The sequence below is a fragment of the Glossina fuscipes genome, unplaced genomic scaffold (genome assembly GCF_014805625.2).
Source record: "Glossina fuscipes isolate IAEA_lab_2018 unplaced genomic scaffold, Yale_Gfus_2 0, whole genome shotgun sequence".
Classification (NCBI taxonomy): domain Eukaryota; kingdom Metazoa; phylum Arthropoda; class Insecta; order Diptera; family Glossinidae; genus Glossina; species Glossina fuscipes.
In genome coordinates this window covers 36491381-36509842 of record NW_023998414.1, presented here as the reverse complement: position 1 = coordinate 36509842, position 18462 = coordinate 36491381, and the positions used below count along the sequence as shown (strand labels likewise).

At 33.6% G+C, this 18462-nt stretch overlaps 1 protein-coding gene across 4 annotated transcripts in view; it reads right to left on the bottom strand.

Annotated features, from left to right (window-relative positions):
• LOC119638873 (dopamine D2-like receptor) overlaps nt 1–18462 on the bottom strand; it is a 76045-nt gene that overhangs the window by 15006 nt on the left and 42577 nt on the right. For all 4 annotated transcript variants that reach the window (XM_038035956.1, XM_038035981.1, XM_038035972.1 and 1 more), the window contains exons 2-3: nt 15392–18063; nt 9732–9922 (exon numbers count right to left, since the gene is read on the bottom strand). In XM_038035956.1, coding sequence (XP_037891884.1) covers nt 9732–9922; nt 15392–16472 — 1272 coding nt within the window. In that variant the 5' untranslated portion in view covers nt 16473–18063. The remainder of the gene's footprint in view (nt 1–9731; nt 9923–15391; nt 18064–18462) is intronic.

The following is an 18462-nucleotide window of genomic DNA, read 5'->3' as shown; positions in this document are numbered from 1 at the left end:
ATTACAGAAGACAATACAAGCACTTAGATAAACACTTTGATACACAATGTACATATATAAACACATGAAAGTTTTTTAATTTATTATCCAATAGAGAGTTTTTTCTTTCTTTTCTTTTTTTTTAATTTATTACACTTTGCACAAATAATGAAAGCGTTCAAAGTTTTTAAAGGAAATTTTTTTCCAAATGTTTGCTTTCTCTTTACATTGGTTTCAATTATTGGCAATTGCGTCGGCACATTATACGCGAACACAATTAAGTCGTTTAAGCAATATACGACCGGAATAAAAAGCTTGGTAGTCAATCTTAATTGAATCGATGGTCGATAGTCAGAAAGTTAAAATTACCGTATGAACGACCTACTTATGAACGATTTTCGTTTAATACCCGAAATTTTATTATGAAATCATTTTTCATTTCATTTTTAAATCGGAATTAAAGTTGATTTCAAAAAACTATTCACTCGTATCGATGCAATTAAAACGACAATAAATGAAGTTAGAAAGGCTAAGGTTGCCGCAAGTTTTAATGAACCATAGTAAATATATGTACTGTAGTGTATGTATTATTTCATACCCGCACTAAGCGATATAATCAATTTTAGGCAAGACATATGCAACACATTTCACATTTCATTACAACAATCGAACCAGATTTGCTTAAGCAAAAGCTATTGAAGAAGTGATAGCCTAAAAAGAGGGGCTTTTTTCTTTAATAATTGTTTTCGGATAGAAGGGATGGTAATAATATTTAAGGAACTAACTAAGCATAGTTTTGAGAGCTTGAACAAAAGCAATTACTTTGGAGATATATATAAAAAAAGGGACAATAGCGACGGGATGCTCGTGAGGCATCTTCAATTAAACGAGTTCGGCGGCCTACGTCTCTGGCAAATCACATAAACTACGTGCTTACTGCTAGCAGAATACATAAGAAAAAGGTTGAAAATCTTAAGAACTCTCACGTGACGTATTCAAATATTTCTCTTCACTCTCTTTCCTCGGCCAGTTTATACTCAATAGTGCCATTTGTGTTGACAGAATGATAGAATCGTACATTTCCTACACTATGTGCTGCAAAGACGCAAAGCAAACGGCAGCCAGACGTACGTAACACAGCAGCCAAATTCATTATCAAGATCGAGACCTTCATGTCAAACTTTTGATTTCTTTGCAGAAACGCTGAGGGCTTTCGAATAACTTTCACCTCCATATTTCCTCAAAGATCGTCTTAATGAAGCTACAATAACATATTTTTGCTTAGAGGTAGGTGGCTTTTATATTAACATAAATAGTTTCTCAACGCATCTGTAAGCGTTTTTCAGAATTTATTTAACTAACACGTAAAATATTACATAGTAATTTCTTGGCAAGTGCTCATACATATTCCTTCCTACCTCATCAAGTGCTTCGCTGTGCTGTGTGGATATAGAAAGGAACAAAAAAAAAAATAAATAAATAAATAAACTAAAAGAAATTAATTCACTTCACGAATACAATTTTATAATATAGTGTTAAGGTACTTAGCAAATAACACACGCAACAGTTCGTTTAGGGTTTATTTTTCTTTTAACCTTGATTTTTGAAGTAAAACAAAATCAAATTTTTTCGCTTCATAATCTTAATCGCGATGTTAAACTTTTTAGTGAGTTAAAAAATCTACCAATTATACTCAGACGTATCCGTTTACATGCATTTATTTGCATTTATAATGTTTTTGTTGTTGTTGTTGTTGTTGTTATTATTATTATTGTTATTGTTGTTTTGATGATGCTCTAGATGTTTGTGTGTATTACCAATGCGTTTTCCTAAAGTCAGTCTACATTTTTTCGCTTTTTTTTTTTGATAGAGTTTTTACGGCTTCTAGGTCTTCTACTACACATGAATAGTGCAAACTATACGCTTTAAAAACCTATATGCTTCACTAGCGAATGTTGTTCTGGATTGGATACCAAGATTCATCTTCAAAACTTTAATGTACTTTAGAATACTAGTCATTAAAATTGCACTTAACAATGTCAGTCGCTATGTCCAGGACATTTTGCGTACGAAAAATACCAAAATATCGAGGAGAATAAGAAATTGTTTCTCCACGCATTCTACAAGGTTTAAAGCATCTATTAGGCAAAAAGAAAAAAAAAAAAACGATTTCTTAAAAAATGTACGGTCGTGTAAACTAACCTAAACTATCAAAACTTTTATCTATAGCCATATAAAGGTGACTTTACGAAAAAATTTAATTTCCATCTTTTAGTTCATTAAAATAAAAATTTATTAACAAAAAAAAAAAAAAAAAGAAATAATTTTATATATAAGTTACTTAATTTTAAGTTTTATTTATTTTGCCTCAATCAAGATAAGTTTCTTAATGCATAAGTACCGAGCGAAATACGCAAGCAATGGACACATGTTATACTTATTTATACGCTGTTGTTGTTGTTGTCGTCGTTGTTGGTAAAATAAGCATAATTCGGAAAGGCAGGCTCCAGCTGGAAGCGAAATGTTCCAGTACATTTGGATTCCGTTCAGCGTTGCATGTTATTTCGCATACTTATATAAATAAATTTCATGCATTATCGTGCATCTGTACTTTATCTATACATTAAATGTGTGGTTGCATTTACGTATTTTATTTATTTGCTTATAGCGAATGCATTTTAATAAATTAAGTAGGAAATTAAATCATATACGTAATGCCTTACAGATTTATGGATGCAATTGTCCTAACGTCTACGATTTATTCATAATTAAAAATTTGGTTTATGGCAGTTAAATTCATGCAAGAATACACACAATAGGTAAGAACAAAAAATATATTCGATTGTAAGCGAATCTTTTATACCTATCATCGTTGTCCTAAATGCAGTAAACTTAAGGAAAAGAACTCAATTTTCATACTATATAACATTGGCATGGTTGGGCATGGTTGATTTTTTCTATTCCAAAAAACAATTTTCTATTACTTTTGAAAAGCTGAGGTGTTCTCGCTTCGCTTAATACGGTAGGCATGTGCGCCGACCAAATTAGCCCAATTTGCGTGCAGCAACTTCCAATGTTTGTGCTAAATTTAAAGTCGATAGCCGATAAAATTTTGCGACCAGGAGAATGTTTTCAACCGATATTAGACGGACAGACGGACAGGCCTCAATCGATTCAAAATTTAACTAACATAGTTTATGGAGTCTCGGAAGAAGGGGCAGAAACTACCATTTTTCAAAGCCCATTAAAGCCCCTCAAGTGCGTGTTGTGTGCCAACAATAAATAAATTTTAATATTTTATAACAAAAGTGTAAGTGAAGAAAAATAATAAGTCCTTTAACAAGAACAATTCACTTTTACTTAACTAAAGAGTTTACGTTTTAGTCTCGTTCCTATATATAATAAACGATTTCCCATAAAAGTCATTTACATTGAGACTACATAGCGTTGTTGAGATTTTATGATTAAAATAAATGAAAATCGCTTTAAACGATGTGATCGAACTTACCCAACTATGAAATTTTAACTTATTAAAGGATATTTTTGTATCTATCAAATTCAAAAAAACTTAACATTTCTCCCAAGTTCGGTTTGTATCGATACTAAAATAATAATATAAATAGTATAAAAAAAAAAAAATATTAAAAAAAAATAAATGGTTTAATAACTAAAAAAATAATTGCTAACTCATTGATTAGAAAATTTATAGTATTATTGTTTATGAGATAAATATTTTATCAAAAAGTTATAAACATATCGACGTGCATATATAATATATAATATATGCATATGAATAGTCGATAAGAAAAGAATAAAATGAAAACTATTATCGAATACCGTAAATTGTTAAAGATATTCATTGAAAAGAGCTGAGCCAATATTTTTATTAATTCAGTTTGTTCGAGACAATGATGGCCTTATACTTGAAACTATTTTGGTATTTAAATTCAACTGTTCGATAACATATTTAAGGTACGTACGATGCGAAGTCCGGTTTATTACTATAAATCTTTCAAAATAAATTGATACAGAGTGCAATTCCTGCGTCGATGTTTACATTCATTGAAAAACATTTCAATGAGTCCCATCATCGACCATCCGCATCCGTATCATCATTATGACACTGCGAGTATTATAAGTACTTTTCGTATGCTTATATATATATGTACATATGAAGTACTAGTATTTACTTAAACAGCATTCACTGAACCTTTAGATATTAAGCTTATTTAGAATGGTTCGTAAAAAAATTTTTGGTCTAAATTTTCTAATTTCTCTCTCTCTCTCTCTCTCTCTCTCTCTCTCCAATCTCTCGATTATTATTATTATTATTATTAATTTCGCCAGAGAAATAAATTCTAAGATTAAACTCTTAAAACCACTAGCATCTAAGGCTATCGGCTTTTATTATTAAAAACTCTACCGCACTTGACATTCGAACCCACGACCATTGACTTGCTAGTCGAGATTCCTCGCCTTCGGCTACTCAGACGAATATATGCGAAGATTGATCAATACTTTAATACAATACTAAAAATTAAATACTAACTAATCACGACCTTAAGAAAGGACTGCACGAACTTATGGCAATGCCTAATGATTACTTTTAATAGATTGTATAAAGTAACTTAATAATAATTTACTTAATTTTTTTTTTAGATATTTTGCTAAAGGCATACATACATGGTCTATGAATGAATAAAATATAGAAAAGATATAAAAAGTTCTGTCCATCCTTCCATTCCATGAAATGCACGCAGGAAGAAAAACGAGTCACTGAAATTTCTAATCTCTTCTTTACCCTCTGCATACATGCAAATGCATGTGCAGATATAAAACTTTTCCAGATCTCTCATTAAGATGGAATTTAATTTCACATTCTATTAAGTTAGATGTTAGCAGTCATTAGTTCGAATTAGCTTGAATTCGATATCAAAGAATTATGCAAAAATTCATTGATTTGAAATTTACTCCCTTTCAAATTGCGAGCGTTGTGTTTATGTTTACGGGTGTGGGTGTGGGTGTGGGGTTGGGTATGTATGATGACTAAGATTAGAAAATCGCTCAATCACTACTCTTTTTGAACCCATCTAATGTACAAATTGCATACATATATATATATATATATGTATACAATGTTTGCCTAAGGTTATCAATGATATTATTTAATATGCAACATGTTCTTGGATTTTCTGAGGAATTCTCACTCAAAGATAAAGTTTCCTCTATATTATAACATATATATATATATATATATATATACACATGATAGAAGAGGAGAATGGTATTTATTACATAAGAGATTGGCAAATACATTTACATCCTTAAATATTTATTTTCAAACAAAAATATTTGAAACACCATGCAAAAGTATTTATCTCTATATATATATATATATATATATATATATATATTAACAAACTGACTCTTCTTCTTAGAACTTCAATTGAAAGCATCGCCTAACAGCATTGACTTGATTGAGGCTAAGGCAGTTGGATAATAAAGGAAAAATGAAAAGACGTTTGGTTACGAGGGCGAAAGAGAAACAAAGTTTCGATTTTTCCTAACAATTTTTATTTTCTATTTTATTTTCCATTTTCCTTAAACAGTTCACTTCAGTTCATTTCTCTTGGGGTAGATTTTTAAAGAATTTTTAATAACATTTAGTGGTAATTACAAACAAACGAATAAGCCATATATAATAATTTTGGTGAGAACTAAATGTGCGACTGACAGTTCACAAAATTTCTATACTCACATTTCTGCAATTGGTTGACAACGACTTAATATTGCATTACTTATATATATATCAGTTTTCCATCCTTAAGCTGTAGTTGACCATAATAGAAACTGAGGGGTTTTGCTTTAATAATTGTTGCTCAACTAACTTAACATCGCTGCTACGAGTTTTAATGCTTAAGAAAGTTGAAATATTTCCTGACTTAAACAACGTTATTGATTACATATTGTAATCAAAGACAGGCTTACAGAAGTCTTTAAACTTGCCAATGTACAGCGTATATGAACTAATATTGACTACGTATTAGTGCACGGGATCTAAAATTTCAGCAAGTTTCAGTCAAAAAAAGGGAAAGGGATACTTGTGACAGTAACGTCTTTCCCTTCGTCTATTATCCGACGTTTATTTAAAGTGTTGACACTTGACATTCTCGCTTCTCACGGACATCTTGCATAACTTCGTCTAGTACAATTACGTATTCGTTTTGTTAATAATGCACCAAAACTTACGCATTATTTTCGTACAAAGGCACAAAAATTTTTTTCATGAAAGCCCGCACATTGAGGCATGCCCAAGACATCACATGCCATCATCCAAGTTTGGCAAACTTAATTTATTTACTAAAAATTTTATTATTTTCCAATTACCGCCATAAAAAGCTAGAAATTAAACCTTCTCTACCCCCATTATATGTTAGTCAGGTCTAAATAGTAAATCTATGTGATTCAAATGTTCTATCGTTAATTGCTTTGCCGAATTGCTACCAAGGATCAATTTTCATAATAAGATATGGAAAATTAAGTCGCTTTCTGAAAGGCTTACTATTCGTGGGAAATCTTATAGGAAATGGGATCCAAGAAATAGACCCATATGGTTGAAATTGGTTCCACTTAATTTCTATATCAAATTACTGCTATAAACCAATTTTCGCTATGAAATTTAAGAAACTTGACTTTTTATCATAAAAAGACAGAGTCTTCGAAGGAACAGGTGGTTATATGAGAAGAAGTTGCAAAAATATCCACAACTGAACAAAATCACTCAGCAACAAGGCATTATATGAGCAGTGAGTAAAAAACTCCGTCAAACCGAACCATTTTTAATAGCGCTCGTCCTTGGGCTAAAGCATGTCAGTTTACCGAATTTCATCGAAATGTTTCCAAAATTGCGATCTGTAAGTTGATGCAGATGGACTGGTGGACAGACGGACGGACAAACTGATATCTATGTAATAAAATGTAAGTCTATCTTAAGTCCTTCTAAGTATTATAGATATCCGCACAAACATTATATAACTTGTATCAAAAGCGGTGTAGGCGGTGTGTAATAATACTCATCCTCAAATTTTGAAATGTTCTCCCGCTTTTTTGGTAAACTTCGCAAAAGTCACTTACATTATTTGAAATAAGTTTGACATGAATTAGCTAAACTATAATTTCTTTAAAGTTTTCATTTATATTAACCGTTAATTTCTCCATGAAAAAAATAAAATCACACATCTTTTATCACATTTACAAGCTCATGCCGTCAAAACCCATAAATTAAAATAATTTATCTACTGGTTTAGAGAAACAATTGCTAAATGCATCGTTTCAGTTAATAATGATTTTGTGCGTACATCGCAATCTGTGCTCGCAAAGTAATTACCAAAGATATACGTTTAACTGATCACATATACAGACCAGTGCTTCCAAAGTCATTGAACTGCAATCATTAGATTAACCCAATATTTGAGTATTTACACTATGTACTTTGGAGGTGTAAGTGGTTCACGGTGGTGGTTTATTAATATTTGCGATGAAATCTGATCACATCCAAATGTTTTCGAATTGGTTGTTCAAAGTACATTTATGATTCTGATCGATTTTTGAGCCAAATATCGGAACTATGTTGCTCTACCGCCAAGTCAATGGTTGGACAAATATATTCAGTTTTTGACTTTATTAGACTTTTACGCCTTCGAGAAGTCTAGCATCAATGCAGAGGAAGAATTATAAGAAGACGAGGAAGCAAAGGGGTAGTTCATGTCTATCTATGAACGACATGAAAGTGGAAACATCTGGTAAGGTAGCACAGCCTGCTGCCGATAGATACAAATAAAGGATGTTATCTATAGATTGTGGTCATGAAAGGTTATAAATAGAAAGTATGTTGCGCGATCTACGACGAAATTCAGGCCAATCGAACAAGGAGGCTGAAGACGCCGACTAATTCTATTAAAGGAATTAATTTTTTTTTCTGTACAACATTCACAGCTTACGTTACGTTAATTGTCGAGGGCGACGAGATTGCTCGCAACATGGAGAGCATTTGCGTTTTTCGCTCGACGCAAAGTCTCGAAACTCTTGCTCGGACGCGCCAGCGCGCCAAGCGCTTTAAATGATGCGGATATCGGCTGCAGTCAAGTATATATTGCATCACTTTAGAAAACCTAAATCTTTGTCTCCGTCTTTCGGTATTTCAAATACGTATTCCGCGGGAAGGACGCGATTTCGTATTCCAGTGCCCAAAATATCAAAAGTCTGCCATTGCTGTTGAGGTTCTCAAGTAAAAGTAAAATATTTATATGTGTTTTTTTCTTTTCTTGTTCGTCTTCTTCTTTTCTTTTATTATTCAAAAATTAAATTTTTCACAACAGATAATAAAGTGACATAGGAGAGATAATATAATTAAATTTTTGTTATTTTGTTTTTTGACATTTTATAAATTTTTCTGGTTTGCGTTTTTCTTTTCATCAAATTTTATAAGCTTTGAAACTAAACTAAATGAAAGATATTTGAAGCTTTTCTTTCCACAACAACGCATTAATGTACAAAATTCCGTATCGCTGTGTTATGAATTTGAGAGAGGCATTCAACCGGCATGACTCTTAAATATCGAACTTGAATAAATTCATCTTTTCAAGAGCATTGATTACACACTTCGCATAAATATCTATAAATCTCGTTAGATGTGCGTTCAAGTCGCCGATGTCCTTACTTACGCTTTGTGGATCACTTTCATACCGTCTTCCAATTCAATTAGTTTTTGCCTACGGCCGAGTCCATTTGTACACCTAAGTCCATTCTTAGCTGTTATTGCTTACAAAATTTTCAACACAAAATAATTATAGAATCTTGATATCAGTTTTATAGATCACAGACTTGACATTGATTTTTGGATATCAGGTTTCAGAACTTTTACTACTTTACGCATTATAACAGCCGACGAACTAGAATTTAATGCATCACTCAATAAGACTGCGGACGACAACATTGTTGACAGACTCATACGAGTCGTGGATAGTATAGCGCGTCAAATTATTATGATACTCTGAGAATCAGTTTATAGCCTATGGCCGATTTTTTGTGAGAAGAACTATCAAACCACAAGAATGTTAAACACAAATATCTAAGTAATCGGATGGACAGACATGCCTAGATCTATTTCGAATTTCTGATTGATGAATAGCATTGGGAAATAATATTTGTATTAAACAGTCGCTAAAACAATTTTTTAACTTTTACAAGCGTTTTAACAAAACGAATTTGCGTCCATCCTTCGAAGGAACCTAGAAAAATGAATGCAGCAAATACATAATCGCGTTTTTATTTAGCAAAAAAAAAAAAAATTTCACTTGGATACAGTACACCCACCACGTATACTAGTTTCCTAATCGAGACAAATGTGTTTGCTTTCTAGATTTTTACACAAGACATTATTGACATAAGAAGTACTCAAGTTAAGTGAACGTATCTATATGGATATGTTATCGTTGGTAGAATTTTCATTTCATATTAATGGCTGCTCTCTATACACATTATTATTTTTAATGATACCAAATAAATTTCTGCATTTCGTTATTATTCATGTATGTGTGTGCGATTAACGAAAAATGAAATTTTTCTTTTCATATTAAAGGTTATACATATAAGTAAAACAAATTGTATGTATGTATTTATATATGTGTACACAAGAAAGTTAAGTGCACATATATCAACGCATTTTGATTCTAGTCTACTGTTGTACTTACCAAAGCATAAACGGCAAACGGCATCACAACGACTGCTACCAGCAAGTCCGCTATAGCCAATGAAACAATAAAATAATTCGTAACCGTTTGCAAAGAACGCTCACGGAACACTGATAGTATCACCAGAATGTTGCCGAATAATGTGAAAATTGGAAATACGATTAGAATAAGTGCCCAATAATTTCGTGTCACTGTAGCCATATAATACAAAATTGTGATAAAGAAAGAAAGAAAGAAAGAAAGGGGGAGAAAAAAAAAAACACCAAAGAAAAGAAACGATAAGAATAGAGAAACAATATTAAGACGAGTAGTGCAATTTATAAAATTTGTTACTTCTTTATGAAAATGATACAATTCGCCAAAAATTATTCATATATAAAATATTTCATATTTACTGCTATATTGTCTACATACATATACGTATACGTAACGTAACGTAACGTGACAATGCGTATTTCACAACACAAGCAAATATAATTTATTGCATAGGCCAATAAGTCATAAGTTCAAGTGATGTTTACGACGAGCCAATGTCATATAATAATCGAAATAAGATTCGCTTAGCATATGCTGGGCTATCGAAATATTAGAAAAAAAATAAATAAATAAATGAAGAAAGAATAACGGGAAGAACACCACCATCACCATCGCCATTGCAAAGCAATGCTATCTATCGCAATTCAGCAAAATCGGGTAAAATATTTGGTGAGCCACTTATCCATGAACAAGGTTTAAATCATTCGACAAGCAACGATTATGCACAGCAATCGCCTTTTACCTTCGATTCCTACAGATTTCTCTTTGCATCATCATTTAATTCACAAGTTCAAACTACATATGAATATTTGCAATTGGATCGGCGATTACGGTTTTCATGCGACTGCGGAAAAATTTGAAAATTGCTTCAAACAACCCGAATCCCTAAGCGGAAATCCCGCATCTTGGACAGGAAGGAGTCAATTGAAAGCAAAACTTGAACCTGCGTGCATGCGTTGAGAAAGTATGCAAACGATTTCAGAGCAGTAACAGTAACACTATCACATTTCATAATGTCTTGCACTCAAGTTTATTGAGATCTTGCATTAACAATTAAATTTTTTCCCATCTTTTGTTATTTTTTATATAATACGAGGTACGTAGGGTGAACCAGTAGGGTAGTGAATGATAAAAATGAACTGCGAATGGCCGAAGAGCAAAAAAGCCTGTTGAACAAGTTGAAAGACGCATTAACATAATTGATAAATATATATGGCGCTCCTCTACGAACTGTGAAGAACACGTTATGACCTACTGCGACATAACAAACCCGTCGTTCACTCAGGAACGCTGAAAGCAATGGCTAGTGAATTTGGGCCGCGTCTTAATGGAAAGCTGGCCTCAATACGCAAAGGTATTATGGGATATTAAGGGGTTGGTCCCCTTGCTTCCCTCTCGCCAATATTTCTAGTCCTTTTTTGATGACCCGACGTGTTCGAGTATCACTTGGATTCCTATGGCGATACGCGAGAATAGGTGCTTTAGCAAATAAACTTTAAGTACACATGTATCCTTTCGACTAAAAATTTATATTCTTTTTTTTTTCATTTTTTTTTTTTATAACAGTTAAACTTTATTAAGAAATCGATCCAATTTTTTTTTTAGTGATAACATAACTCTCTCCAACGGACTGCGATTCGCCTAAGTGGCCGGGTAGGCAAAGGATGTGGACTTACGATTCAATGGTCGTGGGTTTACATTTTAAGTGCAATAGAGTTTTCAATAAAACCGATTGCCTTAGATCCTAATTCTTTATCCTTAGGCTAAATTAATTATAACAATAACAATTATGAACAACAGGTCTGGGCCGAAGGTACTCTATTAACTTTCCCATCCATTTAGCACTAACGTTAGTCAATCATAATGCAATGAAACCATTCAAAACTTCTCTCTCTGCATTTAGCATCCAATGTGATATCCATCGAACTTTGCCACATCCAAGTTCATATTTTCATTTCTTTTACTTAATGCAGAGTTCTGCAGAATGGTGTCATGCTGACTACAAAAAAGATCTTTGAATTTTACTTGGTTCAGATTTACGCTCAGAACTCCCAGATAATTGATTAAAAGTTTAATGAAATTCATTTAACATATAAGAAAAATCTGTTGATGGAAAAAAAAAAGAAAAGAAAACGCTACCAACTTTTTCCTTGGTTCGACCAATGCTTAAAATACGAGAAATCGGTGCAAATCCTCTAAACAAAAGATTCCCTTCAAGCTTTTAGAGGAAGGTGTGTGAGGAATTAGACATTTTAGATTAAGATAATGAGTCGAAGCGTAATTTTCGCAAGTTTGCCTTAAATTGCTGAAAATCGCAAAGATTTAATCAACTTGTTTAGAATAGGATCTGACTACAAGTTCACAAACAATTACGTTTTTTGCGTATTTCTCGCATTGATTTCGGTAAAAAAATCAAAGAAACTTTATTTCGATTTGTGAAAATGACTCAAACTACACGGTGATGTCGATAGCAAGTCTACGAAAGTTGTTGCCGTGCAGTTATTGACACACAGACCCGAGACTTATGAATCGGCACAAGTGCTCCTCAATTAGTTTAGTTTAGAAAAATAAGCTTCGTTACCATATGCGTAAAATTTATGTGGTACACTGTTCGTCAGTCTCTGCGTCTTTCGGCAGAAATCTCTGCCGTAAACGTTACAACAAACTACTAGTTTCGCTTCATCTCTCGATATGTGTGTATGTAACAGGCAGTTGAATTTGTGAAGAGATAAAGAATTCTTTTCCCTTTCGTCATAACTTTTTATTTCGGGTAACATCATTTTTATTAGGAACGATTTAAAACTTTGACAATCTATATATATATTTTTCCACTAATTATTAAGGTGATACAGTCTCTTAAATTATTAACGGTGAGGCAAATAAAAATGTTAATGTGTAATTGATGCTAAATGCGATATGCATTGAAACTTAAATATAGTAATAGATATTTAAACTTAGCTAAGAGACGAATGAAACTTTCTTACTTCCTTTTTTTAAAGACGAAAGCATTTCGAAGACTTTTCGTTGTTTTAACGACTTTGCATGAAAATGTTTACATAACTTGCCTTTTAAACGAAAGCACTTTAAATAGTGCACATTTTATACGCACAAGCGCAACATGAAGGTATATTCATGTTGTCATAATGTTCGCAATACCTGGGAGTATGCTTCAGACACGCCATAAGCATATTTATTCTCAACAAGAATGTCTGTCTATCCGTCTTTGTAATATTCTTGCAAAACCGTACTTCGGACAGCAAGATTACGATTCCAAATTTGGTGAAAAATATTTCAGATTCTTGCGCAAAAGTTTTTATGAAAAATGGATTAAATCGTATGATGGATACACTGACAGTGCAACGTAAAGTGCAAACACGAGATACTTTCTAAATAAATTTACTCACTAATTAGAAATTGCTGACTAAAATTGAAGATGATTAGCCACGCCTAATCAATATAAATTTACTTGTTTCTCGTGATGAGTATAAAATATTCGTTTATTGCCGAATATAATTCTGCTTAGTTTTTAGTTTTTAACATCATTTTAACTGAAACCTTGTGTAAAATTTTATGAACAGGTAAGCCAGCAGAACAAAAAAAAAAAAAAACAAAAAAAACAACTTAGCAAAGAAAACAACTAAAAAGAAGTTATATCTTTTAACTTTCCTACGAATTATTGTCAGCAAGAAATGAATTTCGGTTTTTTTACATTTCTTCCGTAATCTTCTTACAAACATATTTTTCGTTTTAGGAAAAGTAAAAGTAAAGGTTAAATGTCTGGAAACTTTTTTTGTGGATTAGAACATATTCGTTAAGATAATCGAATGCAAATAGAAACTGCATTTAGATTGCGTCAAATAAAAGCGGATGATGATCTCTCTTTAGTTTACTTTTTCCTTCTTTTTTTTGATACATGATCCTAATTACTATTTAAATTATGTCCCGTATGCAGTCAGGAAGGGTCATAGGAAGGGAGGGTTGGAATGGGCGAATATGAAGATATAAGGTACCAGGCAACTGCTAGTAGATTGTTGCAGCGGCGGGCACTGCGATTAGCGGTAGTATGTTGTACCATGTACAGGTGATTCTAGGATGAGTGGCTGGGAACGCTGCCAAAAACTTTGTGATCCTTTTAAAGGACTCTATTAACGTTATAATCGGGTAAAATCTCTACCATCAACTATCTAACGCCCATATTTGGTCCGATAAAGTTTCCGAAGAATGGACCAATATGTAAATTTATACCGCAAGTCAGGGTTATCCGGCCTAATTTTCATTACAAAGTGCTCTGAAAAGGCTTTGGAAAATGTTCATACTTTAGCTATATTTTCTACCTAAATCTAATATACTAATATATATATTGTATACATATTAACAAATAAGAAAATGAAAGATGATCGGGACCGACTCTTTTATACCCATCGCAGTTTACCCCCAAAAAAAAAAAAAAAAACAAAAGAAGTAAAAGAAAAAACGTTTCATCCTCTATAACATGGAGTGGACGCAATTGATTTCTTCTATTTTCAAAATAAGAGTTTTTATCGTAGAGCCATGTGGAAATTGTAGGCGTGTCCTTTGAAAAGCTTAGGTCATTTTCAAATTCTTTTGCGATATCGTCATTTTCGTTAACGGGAGAATGTTCAACACAAATACTGCAAAGTTGCGCAAAGTGACAGATGGACGGATGAGCAGCTTGGTTAGGTGCATTCAAGATTTGAAACTAGGCATGAATTTGTATAGTTTATGGAGTTTTCGAAGCTTGTTTTTGCGCGTTATCAAGATATTGAAAGAATAATTCAATTTTGATACACTATAATATTGGATAGGCGTGGTCAAATTTTTCCATTTTTTGTGCACAAATGCTACAGCGTTTAATATGTATATACATTTTTGTACATTTATTTGTGCCAAATTCGAAGATACCTTCATTTTTGCAGCCAAGGAAATTTTTACATCAGACATTACACAGACGGACAGACGGACATCCTTAGATCGATTTCGAACTGATTAAGATCGATTCGGTGCTGATTGAGTATACTTGAATATACTTTATGGGAACCGTGATGCTGCCTTCCTACCCTTCATCCTGCGTTGATGGATGTAAAAATAGCAGATTTTTTTCACTTATGTTCTTTATACGAGGGAGAGTGGATCTGATGTGATTTTCTTGAATTTCGAAAACTCGAAAAATTCGAATTATGCTGAAAGACGAAAACGGATCACACAATTAGACAGACGGAGAGTTGATTTCAGTTTGATTTTGAGAAAACAAGTCTAAATTAATTAATAAAACGAAAAGCGGTCATATCAGCAAATCATTTTTGACGCTGGATCCAACCGAAGATCACAACTGCATTGGCACTTTAAATAATGACAAATGACGACGTTAAGAAGTCGCCAGCAATAACACTACTTATTTAACGATATTTAATGGATATGCATGCATGTACTTGCTTCGATGTCCTTTTGGGTAAATTTTCATCATTTTATGCAAACAGAGAGTTTTATGAAAGCTAAACCGTATAAATTTTCGGTAAGGCTAATGTTACAAATGCGTATATGATAATATGTGCATACACACACACATTACCGTATATAATATGTGAGATTAAAATTTCACTCACCTTCGGACGGAGCATCATAGCAAAGTGATGACGTCGTTAGATTAGTTAAATTACTTAAATTTGTGCAATTCGTGTGAAAATCGATATTTGTTATATTTAAACTATTTGTTGTTGTGCCCGAAACCGTACTGCTACCGTTGTAATTGTAGAAATATTCGCCAAAGTCTTCTAAGAGTAACATGAAACTGCTGCCACCATTTAAATCATCCCGAAGGATAGTATTAGCGCCGCCAGCGCCGCCAGCGCCAATACCACCACCACCACCGTTTCTTGCATTATAGAGTATCTGATGAAAGGATTCATTTTGGCTGATTATGTTTTCGCTGTTTTTGTTAACTAATGGCTGATTAATTAAATCATTCTTGGCGTGACTATCGCCATCATTGAAAGCAGCCACTGCATCATAATCATTTTCGTCAGCTAAAAGAGTTTCCGCACTATCGATCAAAGCGATATCGTTATTGTCACCGTTATGGCTGACCACAGTACGGACGGCTGATATTCCTGCTGTTAACGATGGTTGTGATGCTGATAATAATAATGGATAGTGAATTGTTGCCGCTGAATTAACTACCGGTAGGTTATCTGTGCCATTAGCGGCCACTGAATTGTTATCTATTGTATCGGTGGTGATGGTAGAAGAAGAATTTCGATTCGAAATGGTCGTGCCAGTCGTTCCAAAATCCAATGTTAGCGTATGATATAAAGTGGAGAGCGGCGATGATGTAAAATGCGATGAATTAGCGGATAATAGAGTTTCGTTGAACCTATTAGATGATTTTGCCCATGTATACGCAGCAATGCCTTCTTCCGGTACTATAAGTCTATTGTCATCTGCAGCAACAAATGCCGTGGCCGTTGTTATGTTTCCTTGATGGCTTGATGTATACCATGGATCCGCTATAAAATTGCCGGCTGGTTCCTCGATGTTGTCGCCAATATTGGTGCTACTGCTGCTTCTATTGTTGTCATTTCTGTTACCCTCATATACACGGAAATAATCTTTCTGTAAAGTGTCGATAATATTAGAATTAGCGGAAGTCAGTGTTGTTGTTACATTAATATCCCCACGGGGCAGCATTTCGTAACGAAGTAAAGAAGCCAGTCTTACAGTTATTGTTTGCTGTTTTCGTAGTTCACTGGCTGGGTTGCTGGCTGGCTGCCTGCCTGCCTGCCTGCCTGGTTGGTTGGTTGGTTGGTTGGTTGATTGCTTGCTTGCTTGCTTGCTTTGTTAGTTCGTTGCTTGGTTGTGGTTTTTTGCACTTTACACTTCCTGTTACTGTCACAATAAATAAACTCACTCCGACTATACGATTATTGCTTTACTATGTATACGCGTGTGTGTATTACTGTTAGCAAGCGTATGGCCTGAACTTTTGTATAAGTTATTGTTGTCTTTGCTATTATTGCTACTGGTGCTGCTGCTGCTGCTGCTGTTGCTGTTACTGTTGCTGCTGCTGTTATTTATGAAATTGAGTTTTTGTGGGAAATTGTTATGCTGCCCGCAACAACAGTTGCTTTTCTGTATATCGAATTGAATGTCATTATCCTGCTGATGATATTGCTCTTGTTACTGCTGTTGCTACCACGACTACCAATTTTACCGCTGTTGCCGTTATTGTTCTTTCTGTTGCTGTTACTGCTGCTAGCCACGCATTTACAAATACTTGCCATGGCACTGCTAGCCAATATAGATACCGTTTGGCTTTTTTTAACGGCTTTAAAGTTCAATCTCATGTAGCAAAGGAATTCGTTTGTCATCTCCGTTCTACTATTCTCTGCACTAGTAGTTGTTAGTAGTTGTTTATGATTTTAGCTTTTCTTTCCTTTTGATTTTTGAGTTTTTTTTTAGCGCTTTTGTTCGAAATTATTCTCGCAAACTGTTCAATACTCATCTCAGTGTGTGTGTGTTTGTGTGTGTGTGTGTGTGTGTGCGTGTATTTGGCTGTGTGTTTGTTTGTGTTTGCGGGTGTGTATGTGTGTTTTAACAGCACAAACAAATATTCGATGTATTTGTGCTTAGTTTCCCCAAAATACTTTGCCACAGCTCCCTAACAGTTTGCATTCGAACTCAATATCAACATCAGTTATGTTTGTTTATCAACATTCTTTTGGTTTATTTCTGGTTTTCTTTTTCTTTTCTTTTTTTTTTTTCTTTTTCTTTTTCTTTTTGTCAAACTCTTTTTGCTTCTAATTCAGATTTTGTGACCCAAATGTTTAATGATGAAACTGCCTGCCACTCTGCCTGGTATTTGTGTTGCAACGGTCTACAATTTTTTCAGTTCATTGATAATTCAAGTTAAGTTGAATGCTGGAGAACAAGTGCTACTGGCATGTCATATATATCATATGACTGATCAAAATTCCAAGTGACACCACTCGATAAATCTTCTGCTTCATCGTTAGCTTTGCCGTCTGCAATGTCCTTGTCATGTCCGCATTATCATCATAACATACTGCAATTGATTTCGTATGACTACTACAAGTCATGAATGTATAAGTTACATGATTTTTGGGTACAAACATATAAACAACTAAATGTAACGGTGGCCGTGGCGATGCTGATGTAGGTGATGGTAATGGTCGAGATGGCCTTACTGGTGCGATGCTTACATTGATGATGACTGTACCAAAGATTTATCGTCCGGGCTTTGTTTGTCTGACTTTAAAACCTGAAAGAAGAAAAACAAAAGTAAAGAAATAAAACAAAATAAATAAAACGGTTACACATAAAACAATGCACAAATAATAAACGGAAAACTGAAGACACCAAGACTAACGAGTCAAACGTGGTAGGTAGATGATAGGCAAAGAGAAAGAGAGAGAGAGGAAGGGAAGAGAAGAGAATACCAACCTAAAGCCAAAGTTGAAGTTGTTGATGCTTTGTTAGTTTTCAATAAATAAAAATTGGAAAAATGACTGGAAAATAAATTCAATTTATTATTTACAAACATTCGCTTGATTATTTTTTACAATTCAACAGCAATTGCTCTCACTTTGGTATGCGTTCCCACAAAATTGTTGATGACAGTTATGTATCTCTCTCTCTCTCTCTCTCTCTCTCTCTCTCT